The sequence below is a fragment of the Colossoma macropomum genome, unplaced genomic scaffold, assembly GCF_904425465.1.
Source record: "Colossoma macropomum unplaced genomic scaffold, Colossoma_macropomum, whole genome shotgun sequence".
NCBI classification, from domain to species: domain Eukaryota; kingdom Metazoa; phylum Chordata; class Actinopteri; order Characiformes; family Serrasalmidae; genus Colossoma; species Colossoma macropomum.
The window spans coordinates 36,446,591-36,465,880 of NW_023494790.1; the positions used below are offsets into that span (position 1 = coordinate 36,446,591).

The 19,290-nt window shown below is 41.6% G+C and overlaps 1 protein-coding gene across 1 annotated transcript; it reads right to left on the minus strand.

The window, feature by feature from the left end:
- Positions 1-1,352: 1,352 nt before the first annotated feature.
- Positions 1,353-18,823, minus strand: atp2a1l (ATPase sarcoplasmic/endoplasmic reticulum Ca2+ transporting 1, like). Its single transcript, XM_036573261.1, has 24 exons — positions 18,513-18,823; positions 17,494-17,511; positions 17,171-17,253; positions 14,927-15,031; positions 14,420-14,558; positions 12,938-13,018; positions 12,643-12,728; positions 12,155-12,452; positions 10,195-10,361; positions 9,727-9,815; positions 9,401-9,503; positions 8,660-8,791; positions 8,447-8,563; positions 8,134-8,352; positions 7,887-7,998; positions 7,379-7,602; positions 6,877-7,097; positions 6,579-6,781; positions 5,962-6,047; positions 5,721-5,854; positions 5,209-5,326; positions 4,292-4,409; positions 3,898-3,940; positions 1,353-1,691 (listed from the first exon to the last, which is right to left on the minus strand). Exons 1-23 carry the CDS (start codon positions 18,628-18,630, stop codon positions 3,936-3,938), a joined length of 2,976 nt encoding a protein of 991 aa, XP_036429154.1. The 5' UTR covers positions 18,631-18,823; the 3' UTR covers positions 1,353-1,691; positions 3,898-3,935.
- Positions 18,824-19,290: the final 467 nt, after the last annotated feature.

The following is a 19,290-nucleotide window of genomic DNA, read 5'->3' on the forward strand; positions in this document are numbered from 1 at the left end:
AATCAAATGAACAGAAGGTCATGGGGTTCATATAGTTTGAAATATGTTTTCCTTTAACTTGATCTTGTTAATTCTGTGGGTTTTTTTGTGGGTGAACACGCCTTTCCTGGTTTCTGTATTTATTTTATCAGTTATTGTCTATGGTTATTATTGTCTCCCCCTGCAGAGGAGAAGGACTGGTATGTGCTGGGTTGGGTAGATCAGTGGAAGTCTATAGCTGAGTCCCAGTGCAGAAGCTGCGTCCGCTAATGTTTCGTTTTGTTTTAGGGAGCAAAGAGCAGACAGAGAGAAGCATCTCCAGCTCTAATAAATGATCAACAAAATAAAATCAAAGTTTCTCCATCTTTAAAGAACTTTGAAAGAACTGGACAGGAGCGGCGTTTCGTGACGCACTGGTAAGGATGGGAACAGCGGTGCTGTGAAAAAAATCCGCCGTACAGCAGACCTCATTTAAGTTTAGGTCTACACAGCCTTCGAAGGACACGCCTTCATAGAGTGCGTCCTTCGAAGGATGCAGCCCCTGAATTGGGACACAGCTTATTTAAACCCAGTGGAAGTCTATTTAAGAGCTCACCCCATTCCTGTGGGAAAGGGAAGAGGGTTGGTTGATTTCAGCCAATGTATTTTGAGGGAAAACGTTGCTTCCTCACATTTCATTGGTATATTCTGTGAATAGAAATTTATAAAAATAAACTTGTAATTTTTTTTTGTTTTTCATCTTTTTTTCCCTGTTTTTCAACATTTTTACACCTTTCACCAAATAAACACCCTTGCAATGAATGTGCTGTTGTGTTTAACCATTGCTCTTTATTATAACGCACAACCATGTCGGAGCATATCGCTGTTGTTGGAAGAAACCTTGCATCTCCAAAATGGTAACTTTACAGGAGGAGGAAAAAACCTACTTTACTGTTAATGTAAGTCATTGGAACCAGACATTTTTCCAAGTAATTTTGGGCCGTTTCTTTTGGTCCATTCATCATGAAATTTACACACAATGTAAAGAACAACAGGCATTTTCAGATTATGTCAAAAACTAAAAAAACAATAAAAATGGAGATACGAGGTTTTCTTCTGACAACAGCGATATCTACCCTCACCCGCAAGCAAGGCATGACCTGTTATTTAAATGAAAGCCCTCCTTAAAAAAAAGCAATAACTTATCAATTTAATTGCTCATTCTGACATTGATGCCTGCATAATGTTCCAAAAAAGATGGGACAAATTTTTAGCCTGGGAAAATGTACTAATGCTAATGTTCATACTAATGTACATTATTAATATGCATGTACAACAGCTTTAATACTAACGGAAGACAGAGCAGACGGAAGAAAAGACGAGGGAGGAGAGTGTACAAGTTTAACAAAAAATGTAACTTTTAATACATTTATTATCAACTTTAAGAATAAAATTACTCATCATTCAAGCACTAATTTGGAACCATTTACCTATATATTAATTTAATCTTTCCATACAGAGTTTTTTTTTATTTATTTTTTTTATTCTTTCAGTCAGTTTTATAGATTTTTTCGTGATTTTCCTGTGTGTTACGTCCTCTCTCTCTCCACTCCGATGGACTCCGTGGAGCTCCTCTCGGACTCAAAGTGATCCCTTGCCTCCTCCTCCTCTTCTTTTTCTCATTGTCTCCTTCTCTTGCTCCTCTTCACTCCTTTGTGTCTAGATTTCTTTACCTGGATGGAAAGAACACACGGGGGTTCACATTCGGTTCATGCCAGCTGTTTCATCTGTAATGTTAGCAGACTGCACAACTTGAGACGAGCAACAGTTTTGTGAGCACAGCTTTATCTACTAGCCACCCTTAGGACTCACCTGCAGTTGGACACGGACGAAACCATCAGTGAATCCATTTTTTCGGCATGCAACTCACCACCATGACAAACTTTTGTACCGCAACAAGTAAACGCAAGACATAGACAATGATTTGCTCTTTCAGATGATTGCAAGGATTTTCCAAACGACAAAATATGCCAGCTGATATAAACAAGCTACGACGTGAAGCATGCAGCACCAGCGCGGTCACAAATACTCCGAATTCAGCAGGGGTGGAAAATATTCGAGTAATTGTAAATATACTCATGTATTATTTTGAAAGATTTGTACTTTACTTGAGTATTATTGTGACTGATTACTTGTACTTTTACTCAATTATTATTATTTCCATTCTTTTAACATTGTTTTTATTACTCATTTTCATTTAGACCTTTAAAGTACTTGTTACAAATCTCAAAGGCCTGGAGATTTTTTATTTTTGTAATGTTTGCCAATCAGTTGATTTCCTCTCAACCTATTAGTATGTATTGTTTTATATTAAAAAATCCAGTCAGTGCATCACATCTCACCAAAACGAAGAAAACCTTCAATTTATTTGTTAAAACATACTTTTTACTTATATATACCTGAGTATGTTTAAACATTGATCACTTTTGACTTTCACTCAAGTAAATTTTTAGCTACTTCCACTTGCAACTTGCCAAACAAATGATTGAGATTCAGCCAATCACAAACCTCTACGCACTTCTTCCTCCAACAAACCAAGGAAAAACTCACAAACCTGCTGTGAGAATGTCTGTGGCACTAAATTACTCAGAATTATAAGGCTAAGAGATGGTGGAAAGTTGTAACTAGGGAGCGTATAACCCTTGACTCACGCAATCCTCATCTGCTGTTTTCATTTCATTCCTGAAGCTGGAAAAGTTTTGGATTAAACTCTGTGGAAGACCAAACTCACAGCTCAATGTCAAAAATATTCACAGACAGATTTACCCTAAATTTTATGAGATACTGTATTTGCTAACAGTCATTTTACTCTGACATCTACTGATGAACAATGTTACAGAGCAGTTAGCTAATACCAGTTAGCCAACTTAGCTGCTGACAGTTAGTTCAACATATCGGTCAGATTGTACTGTTTGGTGCTCACATTTGTGATTAAAACATATACTATTCTAACAGTTTCATTAAAGTTTGCTAAAAGGTCTCATGTTGCACCATTTCCAGTGTTAGTATTACCTCATGTGAAGGGGCAGCTTTCTTAGCTCAAACCTCCTCCATTTCTCTGGTTTGCTTAATGTAAACATTCACTTTAAATTGGCCTACAATCATATTTTGTCAGTTTTCTTTAAACATGTGAAGTTAGTTTATTTTTAAATCATAAAATGTTTTAAATGTACTCGTTTGTTTTCTTTGTGCTACTGAACTTTTTTCTGTTCTCTGTCAGGTGATTTCAGCTTAAAGTCTGACAGACATTGAGCAAGATTTTGACAGTGTTCATACTTCACTGCAAAAATCTTATCTTGGGAAGAGAAATCCTCTTAAATTTAGTCAATATAGCTAATATTTCCCATTATGAAGCTGTTGTTAGGGTATTCAACTGTTTGTATATTTTACTAGATGTATTTTACTTGTTTTATGCTATTTTATCTAGACAAATTATATTCTGTTGGTAGATAAACTGCATTATTTCTTGAAGTGATCTGCCAATTGAATAAGAATCTAGAAATAAGTTGAATAACCTTATAATATTCTTACAACTCTATCATAATGAGAAATATCTGATATATTGACTATCATTTTTTGCAGTGCCCAGTTTTTCTGCACATTTTCCACCCCTGGACATCAGTGAAAGTGACCTGCATTCATATAAAATCTCCTCTACAGCCATGCATTGGCTACATTTGTGTAGGCACAGTGCTCACAGATGCCCCCTATAGGGAAAGAGGTAAACTGCAGCGAACACCAGACAAACGAGAGGTTCTCCCAGTGCTTGCACTGCGGACTCGTTTCCGCTCATCCGACCACGACATTCGCTCCCACACATACACATGTACTAATGTACAAACAGAGCACAGAGGCTGCGGAAGGATGTTTGTCGTGTACCTGCTTTTGTTACTTGGTAACTGAGGGAGGGAACTTTCTTAGGCTGGAAATGAATAGAAGAAGTTAGTGAAGAAGGGATGAAATGTGTCAGAGAGTTAAACATGGAGAGACAGAGTGAGGGTGGGGTATATGTAGTGATGAGAAGATTGGTGGTGGGTTTTACAGACATTTAAAACACTGCATGTGAACTGTTAAGTATTAGATAATTAAGTGTTGGTTACATATAAAAGTATTAAATGAACTCCACTGGTTGGTACTGATTTGAAAGTGAATATGAACAGTATTAGATATTAGTTACATATGAAAGTATTCAATGAATAAACAATTCTAGTAGTTATTAATCCATTAATAAAGTAATAGCAACTTCCTGAAAAAACACATCAGGTGGTCTTACCCTCCAGGTAATTGCGGGCGACGAACTTCAGCACCTCATCCAGGAGGATGACGGGGATGGAGAGTTTGAGCACCACCAGCCACTGCTCCACGTTCAAGTGAGTCAGCTTGAAGACCATCTGGAGGATGAGAGAGAAGTGCTGTAGTGTAGGCTAATGCTAAATATTTTCAAGCTTAGAAGTCGCCGTTGCATGGAGTAATTTTACATTTTGTCTCACCCCAAAAAATAAAAAATAAAATAAACGTGAGACATTCTGTCGGAAGTGAAAAAAGATTGTAATAAAAATTTAATAAATAATAAAATTAGTAATAAAAATTCATTTAAATTTTTTTTCCATTTTTGCCATGTTTTTGTCATTTATGGACTTGACCAGAACGTAAACCAGAGGTAAATGTAATTCGTTACATACAGTCGGATGCAAACGTTTGAACACTCCTGGTCAAATGTTACATGTTTTGTTGATTTTCTAAGTGAAAATAAGTTAACACATCTTCTACAGAAAAGTTTAGTGCACAATTTCTGTTTACTTTGCTAAGGTTAACATATTGGAAAAAAAATAAAAATTAAACATAAAACTTTTCCACAGGCCACATTTTATTTTATTTTCAGCAAACAGTAAATCTCATTAGAGGATGAGTATTATTTTATGTCTGATATTATAATATAAGTAAGAGTATTATTTTCACTTAGAAAATCAACAAAATGCAATTTGAAATTTGAAAAATCTTTTGCACACTTCAACTATATGTAATTATCTTTAAAGGATTATGTGATGTAATGTATAGCAAAACAACATTACTAACTCAAGACTTCTGTGAGTCAATGTACTGTAAAATTAAGTGTCAACAGAGTGAAATGTTAGTAATAAGTGGAGAAGAGAAGGTCAGTAGGGGGCACTGTGAGAGGGAAAGACTTACGGGCAGGGGGTCCACATAAATGATAAGGAAGTGCAGGGACATGGAGAGGGTCATGGCGGCCAACAGCCAGCCGTTGCTCCATGGGGGCATGCGAACCAGAGACTGGTTCTCAGACAAGCTGGAAAGAGACAGGCGATGGGTTTTGTCTGGGGCTGAAATTAATATTCAATAAAATTCGATGCAGTTTGATATCGACATTGATGTTGATGACATCAGGGCTCCTACTGTTCTGGACAGTTATTTAGCCAGCATGCTTTTAGCTGCATTGATTTCTGAGACTAAATGGGAATATGCATGTTTTGAGCTTTTACTGAGATAGTCTTTAACAGAACATTTGCAAATAAGAATATGCCACAGTTGCACCCCTAGTACTTTATTGCAGAGACAGCAATAAGACAGCCAGCGCCTGGAGACAGCAGTGAAAGCTAGTGGCTGGCAAAGAAGAAAACCAGGGACCAGAGTTAAGTGCTTAGTAACATGGATCTAAGCTTGCTGTGAGGATCATCTCTAACCTGTTGAGGGCGTTGCACATCTCGATGGTGACCAGCACAGACAGGGCCATGGTCATGGGAGGAGCAGCCTCAAACACCTCACAGTCGATGCCGACGAAGTCCTCATTCTCACCGTGGCACTGCATGAAGTGAGACTGCACAGCAGGACAAGGTAGAAAGAAGAAAGAACTTAGTCAAACAACAACCACAGCAGTGGCTCTTGTGAACAAACAAAAGATGTTCAGCAGAGAAAAAGAGTCACCAGCTGATAGTAGGTCACTTGTGGGCCTTCTTCATCATACAGGAACCAGTAGGCAGCAGCACCAACAGTGGCGGCACCGACATATCCTGTGGAGAAGGGCAAGAACAAAAACAACCAATTATCCACTGTGTCACAAAACAGGAAACACCCTCAGATGGTTAGTATCGCTGTGGGAGAAAAGAATGAGGCCATACTATAGGATTTAATGTCAGATTTAACAACACAGCTAAACTCTGAACATTGTCTTAGCTGGCTGAACTATTCAAGAACCCAGTGATGGCTCTTTTGCGATCAAGTCAAACTTGCTACCAATTATGTGTTTAAGCAGTGTTTCTCAACCCTTTGGCCAACCAGACAGTCCACAACTTTGCTCCCAGTACACCTGTATCAAATATTCACAAGGCCTCAAAGTCCCCCAAGAGTTTCTAACACAAAAGCACTGGGGTTCTCAGCTCCAGTCCTGGAGCCCTGTGCATAACTCCTTATTCCAACACACCTGACCCAGCTCATGAAGAGTTTGACAACATCCTGGGGAAGGGCTTATTGTAAACTGCAGAGCAGTGGGTCCACAGGACTGGACTGGAGAGCCACTATGTCAAGACCACTACAATGCTTACCACCAATGGCCAGGTATCTGAAGAAGAGCCATCCGGAGATGAGGGGCTCCTTGGGAGAGCGGGGTGGCTTGCCCATGATGTCCAGATCAGGGGGGTTGAAGCCCAGGGCGGTGGCAGGAAGACCATCAGTAACCAGGTTCACCCAGAGCAGCTGCACTGGGATAAGAGCCTCAGGCAGACCAAGAGCAGCAGTCAGGAAGATACTGAGGGAAGAGTCAAGAGAGGAAAGAGAATGTCACGCCTAAGCATCCATGCACAGATACAACAGTCTGCATAATATTAATGCATTGGTCCTCACCAAACGACCTCTCCAACGTTGGAGGAGATGAGGTAGCGGATGAACTGCTTCATGTTGTTGTAGATAGCTCTACCTTCCTCAACAGCGGCCACAATGGAAGAGAAGTTGTCGTCGGCCAGGACCATCTCAGAGGCTGACTTGGCAACGGCAGTGCCAGAGCCCATGGCAATGCCAATCTCCGCTTTCTTCAAAGCGGGGGCATCATTCACACCATCACCAGTCTGGATGGAGGAGGGGAAAGAGTGTTGAGGAGACCAGGGGTGTTAGTGCACTGTTCCCCATCCCTGGTCCTGGAGTTAGTCCCCTGCTCTGCACAGTTCAGGCACACTCCACAAAGCGTGCAGCGAACCAGTGAACGGGTACTCCAGAAAGACTAAAATATGCAGAGCAGGTTTACATCGAGACCATGGATGGGACTCAGTAATATGGTCCACCTAAGTAATATTCAGTTGTGCTAGAGGAAACATTTTTTTCTGTAATGTGTGAGGTGAGAGTTGCTCACCATGGCAGTGATCTCATCGTAGCCCTGCAGGAACTCAACAATCTTGGACTTGTGGGAAGGCTCAACACGGGCGAAGCAGCAAGCCCGGGTCACGGCTTCACTCTGCTCGGCACGGGACAAGTCATCAAACTCACGGCCGGTGTAAGCCCTGCCGCTCACATCCTCATCCTCACCAAAGATACCAATACGACGGCAGATAGCGACAGCGGTACCCTTGTTGTCACCTAAGGGATGATGGGTTTGAGATTTTTAGTAACTGGAGCACAATATATGACACAATAGATCAGTGGTCCACAGTCAAGGTCCTGGAATGTCCCTGCACTAATGCACCCACTTCAACTTAGGAAGTGCTTTTTAAATAGAGGGCAGGAGCTCTCCAGGACCAAGGCTAAGAACCACTGCAATAAACGGGAACATAGGAAAGATATGTTAGTTATATCATAAATAAAAATAAGAAGATATAAAGATGGAGAGGCAGTGAGTTAGAGGAAGGAAGTGGAATATGCACCAGTGATCATGATGACACGGATGCCAGCAGCTCTGCAGAGCTCAATGGAGCCTGTGACCTCTTTACGAGGGGGATCCAGCATACCCACGCAGCCAACGAAGGTCAGGTCAGTCTGAGATGGATAAAAGAAATGATAGAAGAACAGAAAGACAGCCATGAGCTATGTTCATGAAAAGAAAAACTTTGTTATTCTCTGGTTTTGTCAACCTCAGATGAAGTTCCTAGGGATCATTTTTAGTCTCTGCACCTCGTAGTCAGCGAATTTGGTGGAGTCATCCAGGTTCATCTCCTCAACTTTCAGGGGAGTGTCACGTGTGGCCAAGGCCAGGCAACGGAGGGTGTCACGGCCGGTACCCCACTCCTTAATGATGGCCATGATCTTCTCCTTGACGGGGCCGGTCAGGGGCACACGGGTAGCACCAACGCGCACATAGGCACACCTGTCAATCACACCTTCGGGGGCACCCTATTGGTGAGAGTGGGGAGAGAGAGACGATGTTAAGCCAAGCGAGAGATGAGAGAAAAAGACTAGGCTGCTAGCACAGAGAGAGAGTGCTCACCTTCACAAACATCTTGCTGCCGCTATCGCCCTTGGTTGGGGTGCAGTACACAGACATGGACTTCCTGTCACGGGAGAACTCCAGGGTGAAGTTCTTCTTCATCAGCTGCTTAATGACCTGCAGGTGAGGAGAAGGGAAAACCATCTTCACCACCGCTGTAATCACCAGCATTATCACGTAGATTTCACAGCCTGTTTAAACTAATAGACTTACACTGCAGCAGGCGTTGGCTCTCTCAACACTGCTCAGGTTGCGAACACTGGTCTTGAACACATTCATCTTCTCAACCAGGCAGCAGAGGGCAGTCTCAGTGGCCTCACCGACCTTCTCATAGATCTTCTTAGACTGTGGGGTAAGCGTAGAGTGAATAGAAATGAATCTACCACTACAGTAAAAAAAAAAAAAACAGTTTAAACACTATCATGAAATGAATTTTTTTGTCTTCATATTTTAATTGAAAGTTTAACCTAGTGTATCCTATCCCTTAGAAGTTGCTGTTACTTCCGGCGGTAACAACAGCATATTGTAATTTTGTGTTAATTATTTCTAAAAGAAACACGAAAAAATCTGTTGAAACTGTGAATTCTAAAATTTTAAACCAATGCAAAGATATTGTTGCATACAGTCTTCTCTTCTGTTTACATAATAACTCAAAAATATTTGTCATGTTCTAAGATCAAATGGAAAAAGGTGTAAAGTGCAAACTTGAACCATTCAATGCAATAAATCGGCAATGTAAACATAAAAGTAATTATTACACAAGGTCCTATGTAATTAACTATGTAATTACATTTTAGTAATAGTGTAATGTAAATGAAATGTATAACAAACATCAATAGCTCTTCTAAGGGTAATGTGCTGTGCCTAAATGTGCTGTAATCAGCCTTAATTGGGTGAAAGATAGTGGCTGATGGACAGAAAGGATGAACCTGAACATATGAATATGTCTCTTACCTCGTTGTAGTCCAGGGAAGAGTCGTTGCACAGGGCACAGATGGTGGCCAGCTCAACCAGACCATCATACTGACTGCAGTCAACCTTAGCACTGCCCTTAGTACTGAGAGAGCAAAAAATCAACATTTCACTCTTTCATCCAGACAGTTTTAAAACAGTAAAAGAAGGCTCTGATTTAAATTACTCTGCTAACAGAACTTTAGACTGAATTGCCTTGTTCTGCGTAAACATACTCTTTATTGTATTTGTGCGATGGTTTGTGTAAGAATTGTAATGTCTTGAGAGGAAACGAGTATGTGTGTATAAGTGTTTGAGGAAGTACTTACACCTCGCCCTCAGGGGTGTATTTGGAGCCAGAGATGTCGAAGCATTCCAGGTTAACATGATCACCATCCACTCTGTCAATGATGAACATCTGTTGAAAGACCAATGGTTTAGCACACAGATCTAAAAATACATTAATTAAGCACTGATCAGACTCACAGTTAGATTTTTAAGTCAATTTTGTTAATATCAAATATATACATTTATACAATCCCTCTGATTCTCTGAAGGTAAACTAAATTTCTTAGCACAACCATAAGAAATATAAGAAACCTTTACATTTTAAATGTGATTAGTTATGCAATTAGGAATTCATCTGGTTCTTATCACAGAAACAAAGTTTGTAAAGACTGAGGACGACCAGAGGAGGCACTTTCCTTCAGAGTTAACTAATATATAACTATAACTAATATATTGCTTATTAGTTTGTATAGGAGTTCAGGTGAGGAAGAGGCAGCCATCTGACATACTTTTGTCACACACATCTGGTTGGTGGTGAGGGTACCAGTCTTGTCTGAGCAGATGACAGAGGTGCAGCCCAGAGTCTCCACAGAGGGCAGAGAGCGGACAATGGCGTTCTTTTTGGCCATACGGCGGGTACCCAGAGCCAGACAGGTGGTGATGACAGCGGGCAGACCTGGAGAAAGGAGAATTCACATAAATTATGCACAGATATGACTATTTTTCGACTGATGAACTAATCTAGTGGTCACCAACCCTCCTCCTGGAGATCTACTTTCCTGCAGTTTAGTCCCAACCTGCATCTAACATGCTGCCCAATTCCCATACCTGAAATAATGTGTGTGGACCAGCCAGTCAAGGACTTCTGAAGATGTTTAATTATCTGGAGAAGATGTGGACGATTGCGGCTGGAACTCCACTCCACAGGAAGGTGGATCTCCAGGACCAAAGTTGGTGACCCTCTAGCTTCTATGCCTTTATGTGTTCCTCTTGCTACCACCACCACTCAAAGTTTGACAAGCGACGACTTCTTTTATAGAACAAAACAACATAATCCTCAGTGCTTTTCTGTTGTGTATTTCTATCTGTTAGAATAACCTTCGAATATCGTTCTAGATATGAACATTATGGACCTGTAAAAAGTGCTTTTGCCTAATTAAATGATCCACAATAAAAATACATAGTGTTTCGAATGGAGAAATGCTGACTTTGTCCAGTAAGTGTTGCAGCAATATATAACTGTGTCTAACCCTTTCTAACCTTACATTAATTAATTTTAGTATGTCCTACAATGAGGAGCCCCTTTACTACAGTATTCCTTACAGTCCAAAGAACACGAAGCTTGCCACTAGTGAATACAGCTCTGCTGAACGCCTTAAAAGAAGATGATCAATCTGATTTTTGTGAGTTCAGAACATGCCTTCAACATGGCGGTGATAGTATGAGGGAAGATTGAGGGAGGGGCTGGAGCTCTGGGCAGCTTCTGCCAGTAGCTAGAAGGCTAGATCCCCCTCATAGCTGTAGTAGGACTGATGTAGGACTGAGGTGGCTGTGGGGATTGTGAACCCTTCGTCATGGGAACGGAAGGTGAGAATGTGAATTTATAGGGTGTTAGATTGGAAGAAGGAGGGGTTTCAGCCATGCTCCTCCTCCCAAATCTCAGTTATGACATAACTACATTCAACCATGCTGGTGTATGCTAACATGGATTAGTGATTGGCTAATCTCTAATACACTAACCAAGTCTGTATCCTACAATCACTACGTACACTATGTGCCAAAAAGGAGAAGAACCACATTTGATTCCCTAAAGAATGATGTTCAAAATAGAGATTAGTGAGATTTGTGAGAGTAAAGAACCTTCATATGTTTAAAGAACCTTCACATAATGTAAAGGTTCTATACCAATTTAAGGGTTCCTTGTAAAACCTTTATATAATATGGAGGTTCTTTGAACTTCAAAAAGGCTCCTAAGATACACATATCTCATTTGCAACAATGCTCCTCTAAATCATTGGCTCTCAAGTCAGATGGTCCCCAGATGGTCCAAATTTTCCTCTACTTGTACATGTCGTGATTTGGGCTGTAGACCATCTAGAGGACCATGAGGGCTGGTTTGAGAACCACTGTATTAAAGAACTATCCATTGTAAGGTTTTTGGGTCTTCTATGTCATCACACAGAGAACCTGAGAGTAACTTAACTGCCCCAACCTCCACCCCTCTCACTGTCAAAAGTTCCACCAACTTCCAAATTCCAATCTTATCCCAGGGTACCAAGAGCTTGGAAGGTGACCACACAGATGCCTGATTGACTGATCCATTGCTTCAGGCTGTGAGCAAAAGAGAGTGTTCCCATTCACTGACAATGCAACCAGCAGCATTCTTGAGAACGGCAAGTCACTGACTCAGTGACACCTGGAACAGGACTTCAAACGTAGTTCTGTAGAGGAAGATTTGCATGTTCTCACCCTCAGGGATGGCAGCGACGGCCAGGGCGACGGCAATCTTGAAGTAGTACACTGCTCCACGGATCCATGATCCACCATGGACGGGGTCGTTGAAGTGGCCGATGTTGATCATCCACACAGCAACGCAGATAAGGGAGATGACTTTGGAGAGCTGCTCGCCGAACTCATCCAGCTTCTGCTGCAGGGGAGTCTTCTCCTGCTCGGTGGCAACCATCTGGTCACGAATCTTGCCGATCTCAGTAGAGACGCCAGTGGCAATGCAAACGCCAATAGCCTTGCCGGCAGCAATGTTGGTGCCCTGGATAGAAGGAGAGAAAAGGATGAAATGGAATGACGGAGTGACTGACGAGATAACAGGGATGGAAGGCTTAATGATTAGAACAACATGTATGGATAGATGCTTGGCTGAGCAGACGGATCAGTAAATAGAGTGAATATAAGAACAGGCTGGATGAATATATGGTTAAAATAGATGATTAAAAACTTACAGAGAAAAGCATGTTCTTCTTGTCCTGGTTGACGGCTCTGGGGTCGGGGACAGGCTCGGTGTGCTTGATCACACTGACAGACTCACCTGGAAGAGACAAAGTTGTTAAATAATCAAAATAAGTATGTTTTTAGGAATATTCGATCAACCAAAGTGTACTATAATCATCAATTCAACATTTTCAAGATCAAAATAAGCAGAAGGTTCTAATTCAAGTCCTAATTTTCCACTACATTTTGATGCTTAACGTATAAAAGATATATAATCGTTGATGAAAGGTTTCAGGTGATACCTACCGGTAAGGATAGACTGGTCAACACGCAGGGTGGTGGAACGGATAGCAGTAATCCTGATGTCAGCGGGGACTTTGTCACCAACTGGGGGCAAAGGAGCACAAAGAAAGATGTTTATATGAGAGGTAAAAAGGGGTGACAGCAAAGACAAAAGTTCACCAATTAAGTCTTTTTAGAAACAACAGCTCGTATTTGTCACAGGTTTAGATTGATATGGAAATTTTGTAACTGATGCAGACACTGATTTTTAGGAAATACTAATAATAATAGTGGCTGATATAATTTAATATCCATTTTTAGGAGCTAAAATGTCTAATAACAAACAAAATACCAATATAATTTAATATGGTCAAATATGACACATACTCCAACAGTACAACAGTTAAACAACACTTTAATGACTGATATGATTATTAGTTAGCATAGGTGAACCGTGAAATATGATTACGATTTGATATGAATGTGATATGATGAAATATGATTATAAATATGATATGATTAATACTAACATAAACAATGCAGTGTGAGGTGGCAGATCTTCCCAGAATTTTTTCCAGTTAATTAGTTCTAATTTTCCTTATTTTTTATTTTATCAGTTCTCTTCATAGTAAGACATTTTGTGTGTTATAGCATGTTAGCTTAATGCTAAAGGTTAGGTTTGGCTGCATTTTAGCTTTATTTTGTATTTTAACCAGTTCTGTATTGCTTTAATGGACAAGAACTGGTGATAATTATCAGCTTAACAGCCTCTATGAAGACTGATCTTGAAACTATTAAATAATTGACTGATATTATCGGCCAACCGATGCATATCTATTGGGCCGTTACCGGTCTCTGTGTTTTAGCTTTAGCAATGATGCAGTGGTGATGAATGCAGTAGGAAGTGCTCAAAGCTCTACAAAATGTGACTATTAACTGCACAATGGTGTAGACATTACCATCCTAATATTGTTCTTGACCATGTAGCATGCAAATCATGGCTCTTAGCATTTAGCACTTAGCATGTGAGCTCACTTGATGTTGCTGCTGTCACTGACCCACAAATTAGCGCCTGAAAGTTACTAGCTAAAAAGCACACACACAAGTTTTGCAAAGGCAAAAAAAAGGAATCATGTGGAAGGAGGAAAGAACAACTACAAACGGAAAGATCATCTGGGCACCTCAGGAGGATTTAAAGACAGAGAAAGAAGGAAAGGGAAGTAGAAGGTGTTAGTGATGTATTTATACCCAAGATTTTGTTTTCCTTCTCTCAGCATGTTTTCATAGCCATCCCTCACCCCTCCATGGCTCACCTGCTCCCTCCCTCCCTCTCGCAACCTTAAATAGCCTGAGTGTGCAGTGACACATGCTCTGCTAGCATCAACAATGTGTCAATTCAGATCGAGCAATGGTGAAGGCAACATGGCCAGATAGAAAAAGGGAGAATCAAACATGAAGGGAGAGCAAGAGACAATGTTAAGAAAGGGAAATCCAAAGGCATCTCACCAGACACCTCCACGATGTCACCGGGGACGATCTCCCTGGCCTTGATCCTCTGCACGCTCTTTCTGTCAGATCGGTAGACTTTGCCCATCTCAGGCTCATACTCCTTCAGAGCCTCAATGGCGCTCTCGGCATTACGCTCCTGTTACACAGAAGGTGACAGTACAATATAATATAGTATAATATATAAACAATCATTTAAGATTCAGCATTTCAGCTGGACTTGATCATAGCCCTGCAACTGGTTTGATATTTGATATCCGTCACTAACTATTTCTCAATGCCCTTGGTTAATTTATGCAAGTGTGAATAATGATTTGCATGCTTAGTCATATTTTTGGAGTCACTCTGATTGTGAACTCTTTGGGTCAGTTTCCCAGACAGGGATTAAGCCCAGTCCTGGACTACACAGCACTGCTTTGAAAGGAACCCGCAGTCCAGGACTAGGCTTAATCCTCTGTCCAGGAAACTGATCCCAGATTGTTGCTAAATCTGTGGTGTGCTGCTGACCTGCCACACTCCAACGACAGCATTGGCAATGAGAATGAGCAGAATGACAAAAGGCTCAACGAAGGCTGTGACAGTCTCCTCGCCTTCCTCAAACCAAGCCAGCACCTGCAGAAGAGAGGGAAAGGTTAGGGAAAGGGAGAATGGGTACCATCCTCTGCAAAGCTGTTCACAATATGGGTCAAAAAGAACGCAACATAGGATTTTCTCATATATAAATGAAGGTGTCTTCACTGGGTTCAATTAAGTATTAATTAATGCGACTTCAGTGGGTTCGATGAGGACTCAGTGAAGGACATATTACTAAAGATGACTATATTGCAACAGATCGATGGGTGCCTAAGGATGGCCTTAACCATTTGTCTGAGAGCTGAAGAAAGAGAAGCTGTAGTTGTTAGTCAACCTTGATTCTGGAGTTTCAACCTTATTCCCTGCTTTTACATACCCATTTAACCTAAAGGAGGGCTTGTAAATTAACCAATTAATTTGATCAGAGAAGCGAAAGCAAAGCTTGCCCAGGAGCAAGCTTGGGAACTGCTTTTTCAGGGGAAAGAAAATAACTTTAGGTGCAATTATTCAGAAGAAGAATCGTTGGATGAGGCTTGAAGGAACCATACAATCACTATAGCTGTCCTCACTTCCAGTCCTAGAGGGCTGGAATCCAGGAAACTTTGGTGATTTCTCTGCTCTAAGTCTGGGAGTTAACTGTTGAGTTCAGTCAGGTGTTAATGCAGGGAAATCACCAGACTAAGCTGGCCTCTTAGCCCTGTAGGACTGGAATCGATGGCCACTGCTGTGGACTATCTACTTCTCTCAGGAGGTTTATTTCATGTTCTTCTTTTTATTTTATGTATCTTCTAGAATGGCCCTAGTGGTCATGAACTTGTTACCACACTCTTCTTGTTATACACGCATCAAAAACTTCTATTTCATAACATTGTTGCATAAGACTACTAGATCTTATGTCTCAATCCTTGTACCTAACTTTGCCCCTCCCTCCTTCAGTCCCTGAACCCATCTCTACCTCTTTCTTGGGCACTCTATACCATCTTCACTCAGTCCTGACCTTTGCTGACAGATTAAGTTTCTCCCCCAGCTTGAGTCTTTCTTAAAATAAACCCCTCCCCCCTCTCACCCCTCTTCCTTGCTCCTCAATATTGTCCTTCTAAGGCAATTGCGACAGCTGCCCAAGGCGTGGGGAGGAGGGCAGAAGCAACCGATACCCCTTCATGTTGAGTCCTAATGCCCTAAGACCCTGAACCCCCCTTGCCTCAGAACTCATCTACTCACAGTCCCGGCTGAACTCTATTAAAAAACAAATCATAAGAGGGGAATATTAAAATTGGAACAAGATTTCTTGATGGACTAGAGCTGATATGTGGACAGGCTGCCATTGATTAGCTCTTGAGGAAACTATTTCAAGTGCTATCAGCACATGGAGAGCATCTCCGCCATCTTGGATGGACTCACATTGCGTGGTAGTCGGCTGACACTGTAGCTGCTTGTATTTGCATAACAGCCTATAGCAACCATACTATATTGGCAAGCACACAACCATAACCGCATATGCTGCATGCCAAATTGGCAAGTGCACAACTCCATAGATGGTAACAATGGTATGTTGGCAAGAAAAGCGTGGTAACCTACACCATGTCACCACAAACTAGTTATATGACACCAAGTTCAAAGGTTAGCTTCTAATGAGAACTGTTAAGCTAAATACCATGAGACAAATGTATATTTTATATTACTATGACAGTCAAATAACCAAATGACATCATGCAACATCAAGTAACTACACTACTCTAATGCGAACCAGCTGAATGTTATAGAAACGTGTCACAGAAGTTTGGACCAGTGAGTCCTGCACATGTGAGTGGCTTCAAAAAGACCCTCTCGTGCTTTGTACCTGAACAAGTTTAACATTATTACTGAACTGGAAGCCTTGATAGTTTCTAGGCCCAAATAATACCATCATTGTGGTTGTCTATATAATTATCATTTGACCAATCTTGGCCCAAGAAGAATACTGACACAACTGGTTAGGGCTTTCCCGGGCCATCTTGCCCCAAGTTCGATGTGTTTGGAGTATGTGCTGTTGTTTGGCTATGATGTGGAAGGACAGATAAAACATTGGTGACATCAGTGTTATGGTAATTATTCAGCTCAATCAGTTCTAGGCTCTCCGTGTTGCATATTGTGGGTAAAGAATCCAAAACAGGACATCTTTTTCCATCGTTTACTTACAAAAGAGATGCAGGCAGCGAGCAGCAGGATTCTGACCAACAGATCCTCAAACTGCTCAATCACCAGCTCCCAAAGAGACTTTCCTGAAAGAGGTTGGATGAGCTATTAGAGTTAAGTTCAATAAACGTACAGATGTGCACCAGTCATTAGGGTTTAAACTCTTGAACAGTTTAGGCCAAAGCAGTAGAATTTGATAACAAGTGAACCAATAAATAATTTAATAAACATTTAAATTAAACGTGTTTTCATGAATAGACATACTTTCTAGTGAACAGAGAAATAGCAATATATATACAAGGGCCCAATCAAATGTGTATACCTACCCTCCTCAGCTGGCAGCTCTGATTGGCACAACATGGAGAAGAGGTGAACATGAGAAAAAGAAAGAAAGAATGGATTATTAGCAGAAGTAATGCAGTCATGTTGTATTTCTTTTATGGAAACTGATGAACGGTCAGTATTCTTCATTGCCTGGTTGGCACTGGTAAAAACAACTGATTGAATCGCTATCTTAAATTCTGCTGGAGAAAACCTTAAAATCTATGGGCTTACATCCCAAAGGAAAATAATTAGGAAGTCTATAGGGAAGTAATGGCAATGTAGCTTAGCACAGAATCAAGAATTACGCAATAAGAGTGTTTATTTTCTTGGTTCCACTGTTAGGTGGCTTTAAGACAAAGATATATACTCATTACAAAAGTGGATGAACTCTGAACCCTTTATTACAAACAAAGCAGTTAGCACCATGAAAGTGAGCACAAGCAACCAATGTCAAGCTAAAGTGTCAAAAAATATGCTTCACTAAAGATCTCTCCTTCTCCCGGTTTTGGACATAATGGCTTTGCAATGCCTGCTGCATTTCTGCATGCACACACTGATGTTCCTCTAAGAAGCAAACCCCCCTCCCACCCAGCCGAAATACCACTCAAGCACTCAGCCTTCTCAAATCACCAAGCAAGGCCCTTGCGCCATCACCTGTCTTCTCCTTCTGCCTGGGGGCTATTTTAAAGCACTGCTTCTCAACTTCTCCTGCACAACCTGTTGATGTCACTTCAAGTCTCACCCAAGAACTTGGGACTGTTTATCACTGGTGTATCTAATCGTCACAGAAAAGACATCAATCCACTCCTGCACCACTGTGCCACCAGCTGAACTTACTCAAAGCACAGAATGATTGCAAGACGATGCTGCCTAACTTCAAAAATTCTTCATTAGGGCAACTCAAGGCTGCCAATCTGTCAACTCAAGATGCTAGCAAGAGCCATTTTCCTGTGCTAGCAATCACTCGTTCTTTGCCCCTCTTCTCCACCCTCGTCCCGATCACCCACGACATGCCTCTCACCATTGTAGCCAAACTTGGCCAGGTTCTTCTTGACCTGATCAGGGGTAAGACCACTGGTCTCATGGACCCCGAAGAAGGCCACAACTTCCTCGGGGGTCTTGGTGTGGGCGTCCTCCATCCTGTTAGGGCTGAAGGATCTTCAGGAGTGAGACAGGCTTTAGCCAAAGGTGTCTATCCGTGCTTCTTGTTTCGTGTTTTATGTCTTTTGCTCTTGTCGCTCTCTGTACTAAGAAGTCTGTCCCCGTTACTTTGACCCCCTCCTTGCAGGAGTGCCGGACTGACAGAAAGAGCGAACAAACTCACGCCTGTGCAGCATTTTATACCACCGCCATCCGTCCCATTGGTCCGAAAGGGTCGTGGCCACACCCCTGAATTCCAGTATGTTGTGTATGGTTCGGCGGGGTGGGGTTATGGTGGATTGTGGGGGTTCTCAAGGCTTGGGGAGTCAGACTTGGACAGGAACTGCGAGGGGTTTGGGGGGTCGCGGGGTGGGCAAGGCACGCAGAGGGTTGCGCCGAAATGAAAGGGAGAGCTGTTTTTGGAACATGCATGGTCAGTGGAATAAGGAGAGAGGAGAAGGTGAGAGAGTGAGACAGAAGAAGGGTAAAGGGGGGGCGCATGAGTGATGGCTCAACTGGCCTCTGCTGAGGAGGGCAAAGGGGGAAGAGGGAGAGTGAAGGAGGCCGGGATAGTGAGGTGCCTGAAGCTTCATATAGTACATGGTGTCGTGCTGAGACATACAGAAGGGCAAACTGCAAACTGACAAAAATACATAATA

What these genes read in the sequence shown, in the direction of transcription:
- atp2a1l (XM_036573261.1), bottom strand. Translation starts at nt 18,630, where the DNA reads ATGGAGGACGCCCACACCAAGACCCCCGAGGAAGTTGTGGCCTTCTTC. An exon ending in TGACATCGTGGAGGTGTCTG is followed by an intron (nt 13,019 to 14,419) that starts GTGAGATGCCTT and finishes CTTTGCCCCCAG; the next exon opens with TTGGTGACAAAGTCCCCGCT. An exon ending in CCGTGTCATCATGATCACTG is followed by an intron (nt 7,603 to 7,886) that starts GTGCATATTCCA and finishes ATCATCCCTTAG; the next exon opens with GTGACAACAAGGGTACCGCT.